The following is a 12,922-nucleotide window of genomic DNA, read 5'->3' on the forward strand; positions in this document are numbered from 1 at the left end:
GTCAGAGCACGCAAAACTCCCAGAGATGTCACGAGATCTGCCTCTAGCCTAACCTGCCGTGCCTTTTCTCGCCTGTGTGTGTGTGTGTGTGTGTGTGTGTGTGTGTGTGTGTGTGTGTGTGTGTGTGTGTGTGTGTGTGTGTGTGTGTGTGTGTGTGTGTGTGTGTGTGTGTGTTGTCTGGCTGTACAGTACTATAAGTCTCTTAGGGACTTTGATAGATGCAATTTGACAGATGTTCATTTCTCTTCCACCGTGACGTCACACATGCTGGCAGAGCAGGAGTGTGTGGTTGGTATGTTTGTTGGCGCCCCGTATGTGAGCATGTGTGGGGGGTGTTTGTGTGACGAGAGAGAGAGAGAGAGAGAGAGAGAATAGCGACCATATCATTATGGAGGCTTTTGCTGTCCAGATGCATTTATAGCTCAATTCTTGCTTTTAAATCCTCTAATGTATTCTAATGTACACTAATGTATTCTGATGCCGTGCAGGGGCTTGGCAGTGTTTTCATAGAGTTTTTGATCGAGACAGCCTCCAGCATGCACACACCAACACAGTCTCTGTACTGTATATCTTCCTGTTTCCTCTCTGTTTCTTTCTCAGCCTCTGGTTCCCCTCTCTTCCCCTTTTTTTTCCCTCTGTCTATTTTCTCTAACTTTATCTCATGTAAAGATATGACCAAGCTTCTCTAGCCTTATCTCTGACTTTTAGCTGGGGAACGCAGAATATTTGCTCAAATCATAGAAAACAAAGAGGAACTTTAGTGATGCACTCATTATTTAACCATGAGCAGGCTTTTTAGTTCCCCCAGTCCTGTTTAGCACTAGTCCCCTTTGTGTAGAAATGATTTGAGTAAGCATTATCTGGTAGGAGAAAGATTGAACAAGCACACAACATCACACACACACACACACACACACACACACACACATAATTGCACACCATTATGAACCTTTTAGGGTGTAATCATACCTCAATGCTTATATCAGTCTAGTCTGGCTATATAAAAGGTGCTGAATGGCAGTGTTTTGTATCTTTTAGAAGCGGTGTGATGCCAGGATGTTGGCCACTACACTTTTTTATACAATAAAAATAAACAAAGCTTAAGTTATCCACAACAGATCTTTGGTAGTAATTTGCTAAGGTATGCCTTACATGGCATTCACAAATAATGCTGTCATGTAATATAATATTGTTCCCTCTGTGGACAGGACCTGGGACCTATAAGTGAAGTATGGGACGCTCTACCAGGGGCGTTGGGCACTGGGAGACAGCCTCCACAGTTGACTTTGTTTTGAGTCAGATTCAGACCAGATTCAAACATATCTTCTTTTTTTTGCTTCCAGCTGCTGTAGAAATGATTGTTTATTAAATATATGTTGAGTAAGATTTGTTTGATTTATTACCCTACATTTTCTGCAAGCCATGTTTGACTTTGAGGATATGATAGTCTGTCTGTTATTGTCTCGCTTTGCGGCAAGTGTTACTGACTTATTCTCCTTTTATACTGTAAAGATCCTAGCAGTAGAACATAGAAAATTGTATAAAACAGTATTCCATTTCTAAGTAGGAAACTCAAAGTTATACATTTCCACTGAAATGTTCACCATGGAAACATCCCGCTTAGTTGATGACCTGACTGCGATAACAGCAGAGTTTTGAAGGTTAGGGGGAGGGATGATAGCTTTCTGTTCTTATTTCCGTGGCAGTGGACAGATGCTGAGCTTGGAGGATGGCACGTCCTCTGGTGGTGGACAGAAAGTGGAGGGCACCAAGAGAGAGGGACCCAGTGAGTACGAGATCACCCTGGAGAATAAGAACAAACAGGTAGGTCTTTTATTTTCTAAAATGTGTGTGTGTGTGTATGTGTGTGGACCCGTAATTAGGCACATAGTGTGGGACGGAGTAAATGCTGACTCTTCTACCTGTTTAAGCATGAGGAGGTTTGTAAAGGATGATCATTTGACATTGTGTCTTGCGTGACAAAAAAGATTCCCATTCAAATCTATTTCTGTCTGTGTTGACATGAAAAAGAACACCAGCAATTTCACTGCCACAGCAACAGGAACGTGAAAGATGCTAGGTTGTCATGGTAACAGCTAATAACTGCTTTTGGCGGCTGGAGATGTCTTTATTTCTCATACTAAATTGCGAGTGCAAGTGTGTGTGTGTGTGTGTGTGTGTGTGTGTGTGTGTGTGTGTGTGTGTGTGTGTGTGTGTGTGTGTGTGTGTGTGTGTGCGTACATGCACTTTTTGTGGTTGTGCTTCTGTGAGCAGACACACACATTCATACCCAGGCACATGTGTGGCTGTCCTCCTTTTTCTCCATCTCTGTCTCTTCTTTCCTCATCTTCCACTCCCCCTCCTTCGTCTCTCTTTTGCTGAAAATATAGGAGGGCAACATTTTGGAGGGACTGAGATTTTGGGATGAGCTGCTTTGCCAACGGGTGTTTACTTTCTATTCATTTTCTCAAAATCACCTTTGTCACAGTCCATCAATCCTCCTTACCATGGCCCTTCAGCCAGTATTAGCAGTTGAATGATGATAGATGATGTTTACTTTGGTTCTAATGCCATAAACCCTCACCGGTTTTAAAAGAGTGGACAGACAAGTAAGAAGGATACTTCTAAGAAAAAAAGTGACTCAGACAATGCTCAAATTCTTTTAATCTTTTGTAGACATCTGCACAAAATAGCATCATGATATTTGCCTGCTGGATGAATAAATATTTTTCAGTGGCTGCTGTGTGCTTTGCAATATGACTCTTGCAGTGTCTTCAGTGAGTTTCAGAGCCTTGTAAACATGTTTGATATTTAAACTCACTCCCCCTCACTCTCTTCCTATCCCCAGATAGAAGAGTTGGAGCAAAAATATGGAGGCCATCTCATAGCGAGGCGGGCAGCCCGTCGTATCCAGACGGCCTTCCGTCAGTACCAGCTCAGCAAAAACTTCCAGAAGATCCGTAACTCTCTGTCGGAGAGCAAGTTGCCCCGCCGGATCTCCCTGCGCCATCCCAGCCCTTCAGGGCGAAACCGGAACACAGCCCAGAGACACAGTTACAGCCTGCATCCTGGAGGAGGACAGATACCTTTACGCTCTAAAACTCCTCCTCCTCCCCCGTGTCGCTCCACCTCTCTGCCACCTTCTCCTGCATCTGCCCCAGCAGCTGGACGCTCTCCTGCCCCTGGTCCAGCCCCACCTCAAACCCCTGGTCAAACACTCACACAGCTGGAGGACTGCTTCTCTGAACAGGTGAGTGTTTTTATTTCATGTTACAGCTCCCATAAATTGATATAATAATAAGTAGGGATGCAAAATGGTCAAATCAAGAAATATGGTTTCATTAACTTCACATAGTTAGTCAGTCAGTTGTCCCACCATTGTGGTCCTGACTGAAAAATCTCAAAATCTTCCAAGAGAAAATAGAAGTTTGCTGTTTTTGAACTGAGAGATCAGTGGATTGCCATAAAATTCTGTTCAGGCGTTCATGGTGCCCAGAGGACAAATCTTAATGAAATTGGTGAGCCCTGCTGTTTCATCTAGTGCCATTGTCAGGTCACAATTAAAATGTGTCCAATCCTACCATCACCCAGGCAAAGACTTAGCAGCTTGACCTGGCCTTATAGCTACATTGAGACTGCACTACATTGGCTGCCCCCACTCGCTTGATAAAAAGCCATGGTCTTCATACGATATGCAACAAAGGGCCAGGGGTCGGACTCAGGCAGCTGCTAAGGTCTCAGCCTTGTACATGGGGTGCAAGCTCTACCAGGTGAGCTACTGGTGCGCCCCTGTTAAAGTGTCATTTTTTATCATCATATTTGTAGCTTCATTCTTTGGCCCAGTCAATTGATGACGCCCTTCATGGTTGGAGCTTGTCGGAAGGTGGAGACGGGAAGGGACTACTTATGGACACCGGGGCCCTTCGTGCAGCTGCTGAGAGCGCTTGTCTGCCCCGCAGTGCTAGCTCACTGCTCATGGCCTTCAGGGATGTCACTGTTCACATTGACAGCAATAGCTCCTACACCATCTCCACCGCTACCACCACAACCACCACCTCTCTGGGCAATGCAGGCGGGGGAGAGCTGGGCAGCAGGAAGACTTCTGTGAGCGGGATGGCTGGGGGAGGAGATGGCCAGTTAGCAGAGGAGCCAGAGTTTCCTGCACCTCCTCCCAGTGAGGAGCTGGAAATGGCTGATCAAGGATCCAGGAGGGGCTCAGCAGTGACAGCTCTAGGAGGAGAAATGGAGGGGGAGAGCGGCTCAGACAGACTGGGGTCCACATCCACTTCTACCTCCACCTCAGCCCAGTCTAACCAGCAACCTGCTCAAATTTACACCCAGTACCAGCAGTACCATTACACTCATCCTCAGCAGATCCCTGGGGTGCCGAGCCCCGAGGCCCTGCAGGCTCTTGTTGTCTCTCTGCCCAGGGACCGCTGCCAGGATCCAGCCTCTTGCCGCTCGCCAACTCTATCCACAGACACACACCGCAAACGCCTCTACCGTATAGGACTCAACCTGTTCAATGTGTGAGTTTGCCAGCAGCACAACACACACACAAACGCACGCACACTGACACACACCCGAAAATTGGAAAATATTTCTGCACCCTCTCGCTCAGGGTCCAAATAACACTTATTCCTGTTTATGTCTAACAAATCTCCAACAGCCCTGAAAAACTGATCTAAGCAGCTGCTCATTAGTGTTTGTGATTGTTGGGAGGAGCTGCATGTTCAGTGCCTTCTTGTGAAAAAAATAGAGAGATGGGAGGGGGACGAAGAAAGGAAGAAACAGAGAGATAGGAAAGAGGGAAAATGCAGTTGAAGAGGAGAGGCAGTCAAGGAGGTCATGAACAATGTGAGAGCCTCTCAATTTCTATAAATAGAGCGCACGGTCGGCCTGCACTTATTATTAGTTAATACAAATTAAAGCAAATGAATTCATATGCATCAGTGACAGTGGGTCTGATCCAGAAGTCCAGAGCTAACAGCTTTTGCGCATGAATGCACTTTTCCTTTCCCTCTTTCTCTTTGTGCAACCTCTTGCACACACACACACACACACACACACACACACACACACACACACACACACACACACACACACCCTTTCTCTTGAATGCAGTGTTACACATTTTCTTTCTCACTCAGGCCCACACACCTATCTGCTTGAACGCACAAACACATCGCACAAGCACGGTTTAACTCTTAACTCTGTTGGATATCTGCGGGCAGGAACCCAGACAGAGGCATCCATTTCCTGATCACGCGTGGTTTCGTCCCGGACACGGCCATTGGAGTGGCTCACTTCCTGCTGCAGAGGAAGGGCCTGAGCAGACAGATGATTGGAGAGTTCTTGGGGAACAGCAAGCTGCAATTCAACAGAGATGTCCTTGAGTGAGTCCTCATTATTTATATATGCTGAAATATACGCATCACATATACACATGTTTGGGTTTCCTGTAATAAATCCAGTCATTGAATTTAAATCCCTTTGAATTCCCTATTGAATCTTTTCAGGTTTTACAAAATAATCTTTAATCAAGGTGCACTTGCTGTTTTAAAACTCAGGCTTTCTATTATAACTTCATAGTTTCCAAGCTCATGCTGAGATGACCCTGATGACATCATCAGGGTTATTCTCTCAGACTTTAGAAAGCTTCTCCAGAGCCACATAAGTCAAGACATTTTCCCAGGCTAACTGGTAGTCCTCATGACAAGTAAACTGTCCTTAATGTGTAAAATTGGTGGAGTGCCCCTTTAATAAGAACAACTTTGCTCGATGGTGTTTTAAGCCCCCAACGTCTCCTTCCAGGCAGCGCTGCGACCGTTGACTTCAAGACACCTAACCTTAACCCTAACCATAACCATAACCATTGCCTAATCCTAGTGCCTTCCAGGCAGTGCTGTGGAAGGAGACGTTGGCAGCTTAAAACACTGATAAATAACAACTTTTGAGTTGCCAGGTAATGAAAAATCCCTCCTCCTGTATGACACCCTATAGTTCATCATGAAGACCCACTCTATTTGACCACTTAGCTTATGAAAAAGCATCTGGACCAAAATCTATTTATGTACATCTTATTAACATTTATAACTGTAGACTTGATTGATTCTATTATCTTTATTAATTACCTTTATTTGATTATTTATTACATTTTCAGATTTAAAACCAGCTCTGTGTCATCTTTGTGTGGGCAATGTGTTAAAATTAACAGGGTTTGGCTTCCGTCCGTGGTGCCAGTGCTTGAAGGAGCAGATCTCGGCAGACCGCACTGCCCACACAAAGATGACACAGAGCTGGATTAAAATCAACAAAGTATCCCTTTAACTTAATGACTCCACAGACTTGACTTAACAATCTCACCTCAAGGTCCATTTAGTAGCTGTTGACATGACATGGTCCTCATCAGCTGAGAGCTGAGAGCAGAGTTTGCTTCATTGCCAGAGATGTTCCTATAGGACATCTCATCAATGTTGACTTTACAGTTAATGATCAAATTTTGTATTTTGTATGTTGCTCTTTGCTATTAAAAAAGAGAGTATATAAAAGATTAAAAAAGAGATTTGTTTGACTCTGACTTTGATGAATAGAACTAGCTATTGGAACCTAACCCCTCATTTACACATAATAAAACACACACACACACACACACACACACACACACACACACACACACACACACACACACACACACACACACACACACACACACACACACACACACAAACTCACGACATGTAGCACTTGCATACATAAATGCAACACATCCATGAAAACGCATTTACTTAATGCCTGCACACTCCTTTTTGCATCCAACCAGTGTAGACAGAGATCCAGGATAGAGAGGCGTTTTGCTGAGGTTGTTGCAGAGACTGTAGAAATAGGTCACTGCACACACACACAAGCACAAGCACACACCCTTGCTTTCTTTCACTCAAACACATACACACATGTCTGAACACAAATATGCAAACACACTTCTTCCATTGCTACAGCCTGCCCTCAGCCTTTCATGTACCTCTCTCTTGCCCTCTCGCTCTTTGCATTTCATTATTTCACCCTCTCATCCCTCTCTTTCCTTTCCTCTTATCTTCCACTGTCATCAGACCCTGTCTTTCCCATTGATGTTTGCACAAAGTGTTTGTGGGTGGGTGTGTGTGTGTGTGTGTGTGTGTGTGTGTGTGTGTGTGTGTGTGTGTGTGTGTGTATGATGTGTGTGTGTGTGTGTGTGTGTGTGTGTGTGTGTGTGTGTGTGTGTGTGTGAGTGTGGAAACATGTTTTCTTTATGTGCGTCTTCCAGGTCAGTGGTTCCGTAATGGAGGTATGACTGTAAGAGGAAGATTTGCCATCAGCACTCGGGTACTCATAGTTTGCTGCACATGCACTCGCACGCATTTGCCACACGCTCGCACACACTCGCAACTCACCTTCTCATTACAGTGACACACTACAACTAAACCCAGTGTCTCTCTCTCTCTCTCTCTCTCTCTCTCTCTCTCTCTCTCCTTTCTCTTTTGCTTTCTTTTTTCCTCTCTGTCTGTCCCTTAATAGTTGTGTTGTGGATGAGATGGATTTCTCAGGCATGGAGCTTGACGAAGCCCTAAGAAAGTTCCAGGCTCATGTTCGTGTTCAGGGAGAAGCACAGAAAGTGGAGAGACTCATCGAAGCCTTTAGGTGAGACTGTCAACTCACTCACAACCAGGCCTCACTGACTTAACAGGGTCTGGCTTCACTTTTTAACACAATTCAACAACATAAAAGTCCATCACATGACTAAGCAGGGCTGGTAAGAGCACTCTGAACTTTTTGAAATAAATAGACCTTTTGCCTGTGGCCACCTATGCAAAAATAAATAAATAAATATTTTGCAATAATATAGAAAAGTACTTTCTGATCTCATCTCGCAGCCTCGGGGTAGCAGACATATCCAGAATGGCATACTAATAGAGAGACTGTATAGTGTTTAACTGGTTCTGCCAGCTCACTGTGGCAGGCTCTGATGAAACCAAAGCTGTGTATCATTAATAGATTACACTGATTGCCTGTAACCTTTGACTAAACTCAGCAGTGTTTGATTGTCAGCCATTCACAGCGGTAATCTGAGCTGCAGGCAATCAGTGTGCATTCCATCGGGACAAAAGTAGATGCTCTATTTCACAACTTTCTCCCCTGGATGACACTTTCTGGCCAAATCTTCAGCTTCTCTGGGCTGTTTGTATGTGCGGGTGTCCATTTCCATCCAAAATTACACATGAATATGTAAAAGTGCATGTTTTGAGGTTTTAGCCTGAGCTGGTTTTATCAGTGCTGCCTCTTGCCCTACAGTCACTAAAATGTATGAGCATATCTGCTGAAAAATACTCATTTAAAAACCAAGAGGACCTTGAGATACCTACTTTGCACCCCCCTTTGTGCCTTTAAGTGGACTGTCTAGCTTTGCCTCTAACAATCTCCTAAACAGACAAATAGAAGCTTCAATTGGTGCCTTATCCCCTGGCTGGTACTGCCCTTGAAATGTCCAGGTAATATCCAAAGATTGCTCCCAGGACTAAAAATGCAATAAAAATGGCCATCATTGCTTTTTATTTCGGAGTGATTGGTTGCATTTCCCTGTACACTTGATCTACCTCTGCTGATGGCCTGCTCTTTGTCCCAGGATGACCAACAATGTCACCACCATAAGTTGAGCCACTACCCCTTTGAACTCAACAACCAAGCTGTCCTTCTGAATTAAACTAAGTTGCTTGTATAATTTAATGTTAGGGGAGTAAAATCACCATAGACATTGTACTGCATATTAATTGTCTTCCAACACATATCTGCATCCTTAATGTGTGGCCTTTGTGTGTCTGAGCTTTGTCTGAGCTTTGTCTGAGCTGCTGACTTTGATTTCAGACTGGCATTATTTTTAGTACACTGCCCCAAGCCCAATGGCTCCTACTGAAGACATAAACCTTTAACATTAACATTAAGTTGCGTTATCACCAAGCAGTCCAGTTCTATTCAGTTCATTACACATTAGAACGGTTATTTAGCATTATTTTTGCGTTTCCATTAGCAAAGGTTGTGGGTGGTACCTGGTGTTTTTTGGTACCACCTTGGTTGAGGGTCCAAGCGAGCTGCGCCGATACTAAAAGGTGGAGTTAAAACACTGCAGACCACTGATTGGTCAGAGAGAATTAATTAACTAGCGTGACACAGGACATCCTGCACAAAACAACCAATTTTTGTCATTTTTAATAGCCAAGCTACCGTGAATAGCGACTGCCATTTTTTTTATTCACTCAATCTAGATCTAGTTTAGGACTAATTTCAGCCGCAGATTAATATACATTTTGTGCTCTAGTGAGTATTTAAAGCAGCAGGACAGATTATGTAGGATTGACTCAAAATGAACTCCAGGCCCATCATAATGTGCATCATAATTAAGTAACACGTCGCTCAATGCAAATGTTTGGCTCACTGATGTGTTTTTATAGCTAAATATATAAACTGTCACCAGCCCTATCTATTACGTAAGGATGTGTGTGTGTGTGTGTGTGTGTGTGTGTGTGTGTGTGTGTGTGTGTGTGTGTGTGTGTGTGTGTGTGTGTGTGTGTGTGTGTGTGTGTGTGTGTTATTACTCCAAGCAAAAAGTGTTGAGAGAAGAGAGGAAAAGGAGCAGTCATCATGACACTTCCCCTCTCTGCTTCTGATTTGAGGGCCAATCAGAACACCCACCGCGGTCATCAGTTAATCACATCTCACTCAATCATACGTGCTGAGCCCCTGGGTGCAGATTACAAATTCATTAGCGATCAGAAAGAACGCTCTCTGTATTTGGAGCTGCGAGTATAGATTAGAAACCAGTGGGCTTTTATTGGGACAGACAGACATCCGATGCCACGTCTGTTACGTAACAGTTGTTATGTCATCTGTTTGAAGCGTGTTGTACTCTTGTCATGAGTAGTTTTTTTTATACAAAGCGGTATTTGTGCCAGCTGGCATGCAATTTTCATATGCAGATATGAAGATAAGAGATCGGGAGCTAGTGTTTAAATAAACTGGTTACATAAGACAGAGATCCACGCTTGAAAATGTGTGAATGAAGCACAAACACACACACACACACACACACACACACACACACACACACACACACACACACACTATCACTGCTTTATTTATTCACTCAACTGTTGGCTCACATATGCACAGTCCATGCACATATTCACATACACACTCACATACAGTAGATCTTGCCTGGCTTTCAGTCTTTGATGAATTTGCCGCAGAATTACATCAAGATGGCAAATCAGGAGGCTCATTTGTGCCTCTGTGTGTTTTTTGTGTGTCTATGTGAGTGCATGTGCACATTATATCTGTAGCACTGTGTTTGTGCTGAGCAGGATCTTTTCTCCCTCAAACAAAGGCATTGCTACTGAACTGGGCTGCAGTCGATTGATACCCTATGAGTACTCTGGCCTTAGATCTTGTGTGGGGTCTGGGAAAAGACTTTCTGATTGTGCAGGTCTCAGATGTGGCCTCTCGCTTGCATATGCTCTGACAAGTACATAGTCCTCTGGAGCAGAGTAGCCCTCTGCATGTTTGCATCCTGCCTGGCTGCAGAGATAAAAGCATCCCACCAATGAAATGGCCCACTTTGTAAGTGTAAGTGACAATAAGAAAGATAGGGAGGGAGCTGTGTGGGAAGGAGGGGTGGAAGGGAGAGTTTGTAAAGCCTGTGGGCAGCGATGGAGCAAAGCAAGTCCAAATGCGGCATCTCTGGTTCCAAAGCAGACTGGGCAGCGTTACCTCACATAGGGCAGAGCCATTCTTTTCAAATGTCTCCTGTCTCCTGTCAGTCTCATTTATGGTTGAGTGACTGCTCCTCAGATCTGAGTGGAAATTACAGTCAGTCAGTCTTTGAGTCAATCAGTCAGATCAGAAAATGGTGCAGCTCATTTGCTGAGATATCAGCATTAAAATAAGTCTGAATGTGTCCATCTAACAGCAGGAATAAGCAACTTTTTAAAGGTCATTCTCTTAATTGCTTTTTATAACTTTAACAGTTTGTACTGATCTCTTTTTATGTTGCACTCCTTGATTGTGTTAGTTCGAGCTGAGAGGACATGCTTTGGGTTTTGGTATTGGTTCTGTGAGCCTGAAGACACAAGGCTGTTAAGAGGTGTTTCTAATATTCAAGATGCCCTCATTGATTATAAATGGGGTGGATATAATATTAGAAACACCTCTTAGTAAAAAGCAATACAATTTAACAGTATATTAGATAATATTAACATTTAAAGCTTCACAAAAGTATACTTTATTGTAGGACTGTTGTAGTAGACTGCATTAGTTTTAGCTGGTGTAGCCTACTTGAAAAACTGGCAACTGAATGTGTTTTTTTTAAAATCACGGTCCTCAGTTTATTAACATATTCACTCAGATGATGTTCATTTATTTTTGTGTTGCTGGAAAGTTTCTCCACACAAGTCTGTGTGTACTGAATATGGATCCTAATAATAACAGAATCTGGCTGGATTGGTTTTTGTGATGATTTTGTCAGTGTAGTGTGTAGATAAGGCCAAACAATATGATTTGTCAAGAATGGATTAAATACACAACCTGGCCTGTGGTAACCTGGCAAATACTTTGCAATCTTATTTAGTTTGTGACATATTTTATTTCTTTGTATCACTCAAGTAAACGTTTTAGCTCGTACATGTGCTGTTATCATGTAAAAGCAATAAAACTCCTCAGGATATGTAGCCGGGTTGGTTCAGTGGGTAGAGCAGGCGCATATATACTGAGAGGTTTATGCCTCGACGCAGAGGTCCAGGGTTTGAATCCGACCTGTGACGATTTCCTGCATGTCTTCCCCCTCTCTCTCCCCTTTCTCACTTAGCTGTCCTATCAAATAATAATAGCACGTGCAGCCACTGACCAAAAAAAAAATCTTTAAAAAAATCCTCAGGATATGAATAATATTTGAAAATTGTAATGATTGGGATTTTATGCTGCTGATGGTACTTGCCAACAGCATATTTTTCTTTTGTCTATAATAGTGGTATAATGGCCAATAATCCAGACCAATATTGAGAAGTGATAGAGAAATGTCACACTTATGATATATTGCTCTGATGTCCTATTTTTCCTGCACAGCCAGAGGTACTGTATGTGTAATCCTGATGTGGTGCAGCAGTTTCACAACCCAGACACCATCTTTATCCTGGCCTTCGCTGTGGTTCTCCTCAACACTGACATGTACTCGCCCAACATCAAACCCCAGCGCAAAATGGGCCTTGATGACTTCATACGCAACCTACGAGGTTAGTGTGTCCAAAAACATGTATGAGCATGTACAGTATGAGAGAGATAGAGAATGTGTGTTTTTATAGAGGCTGTATGCATGTGTCATCTCAGGGAGTGTGAACTGACCCTGTGGACAGAGGTGGTATAATGTCTTGCAGACATTCAACATTTATGGCAAGTGGTTTCATGAGCAGAGAGTTTGAACATTGGTTATATATAGCAACCACATGTACACACACATTTCCAACCTTTTACTGCAAATAATGAGGAGATCCATCAGAGAGATATGCTAGAACGATAAGGAGGATGAAAAAGAGAGCAGAGGGGAGGGAAAGTCAAAGTTTTACAACAAGCACTCTCTTATCAATCTCACTTTAACCTCACTATCTTTCTCAACCTCACTGTCTTTTGAGTGACAGCTTCTTGAAGTGAAGTAAATTACACAAGGAGGCGGCGGGTGCTTGCTTCCACTCACTACCATCAAGAAAACCATCAGCTGTGCAGGAGGAGATTTTTGATATCCTTGACTCAGAGCTCTGCTCCAGAGACCGTGGCATTGACCCATTTAATTGAGGCTCACTTTAGCATTAGATTTAACAATATGAGCTCAGGGTTCCGAGAAGGA

At 43.4% G+C, this 12,922-nt stretch overlaps 1 protein-coding gene across 2 annotated transcripts in view; it reads left to right on the plus strand.

Moving 5' to 3' along the window:
• The window catches only part of iqsec3b (IQ motif and Sec7 domain ArfGEF 3b), a 29,842-nt gene that overhangs the window by 7,894 nt on the left and 9,026 nt on the right, over positions 1–12,922 (plus strand). For both annotated transcript variants that reach the window (XM_078256889.1, XM_078256890.1), the window contains exons 3-8: positions 1,707–1,824; positions 2,849–3,250; positions 3,826–4,529; positions 5,235–5,396; positions 7,555–7,677; positions 12,148–12,314. In XM_078256889.1, coding sequence (XP_078113015.1) covers positions 1,707–1,824; positions 2,849–3,250; positions 3,826–4,529; positions 5,235–5,396; positions 7,555–7,677; positions 12,148–12,314 — 1,676 coding nt within the window. The remainder of the gene's footprint in view (positions 1–1,706; positions 1,825–2,848; positions 3,251–3,825; positions 4,530–5,234; positions 5,397–7,554; positions 7,678–12,147; positions 12,315–12,922) is intronic.

Source organism: Sander vitreus, chromosome 8, assembly GCF_031162955.1.
Source record: "Sander vitreus isolate 19-12246 chromosome 8, sanVit1, whole genome shotgun sequence".
In the NCBI taxonomy this organism is placed as follows: domain Eukaryota; kingdom Metazoa; phylum Chordata; class Actinopteri; order Perciformes; family Percidae; genus Sander; species Sander vitreus.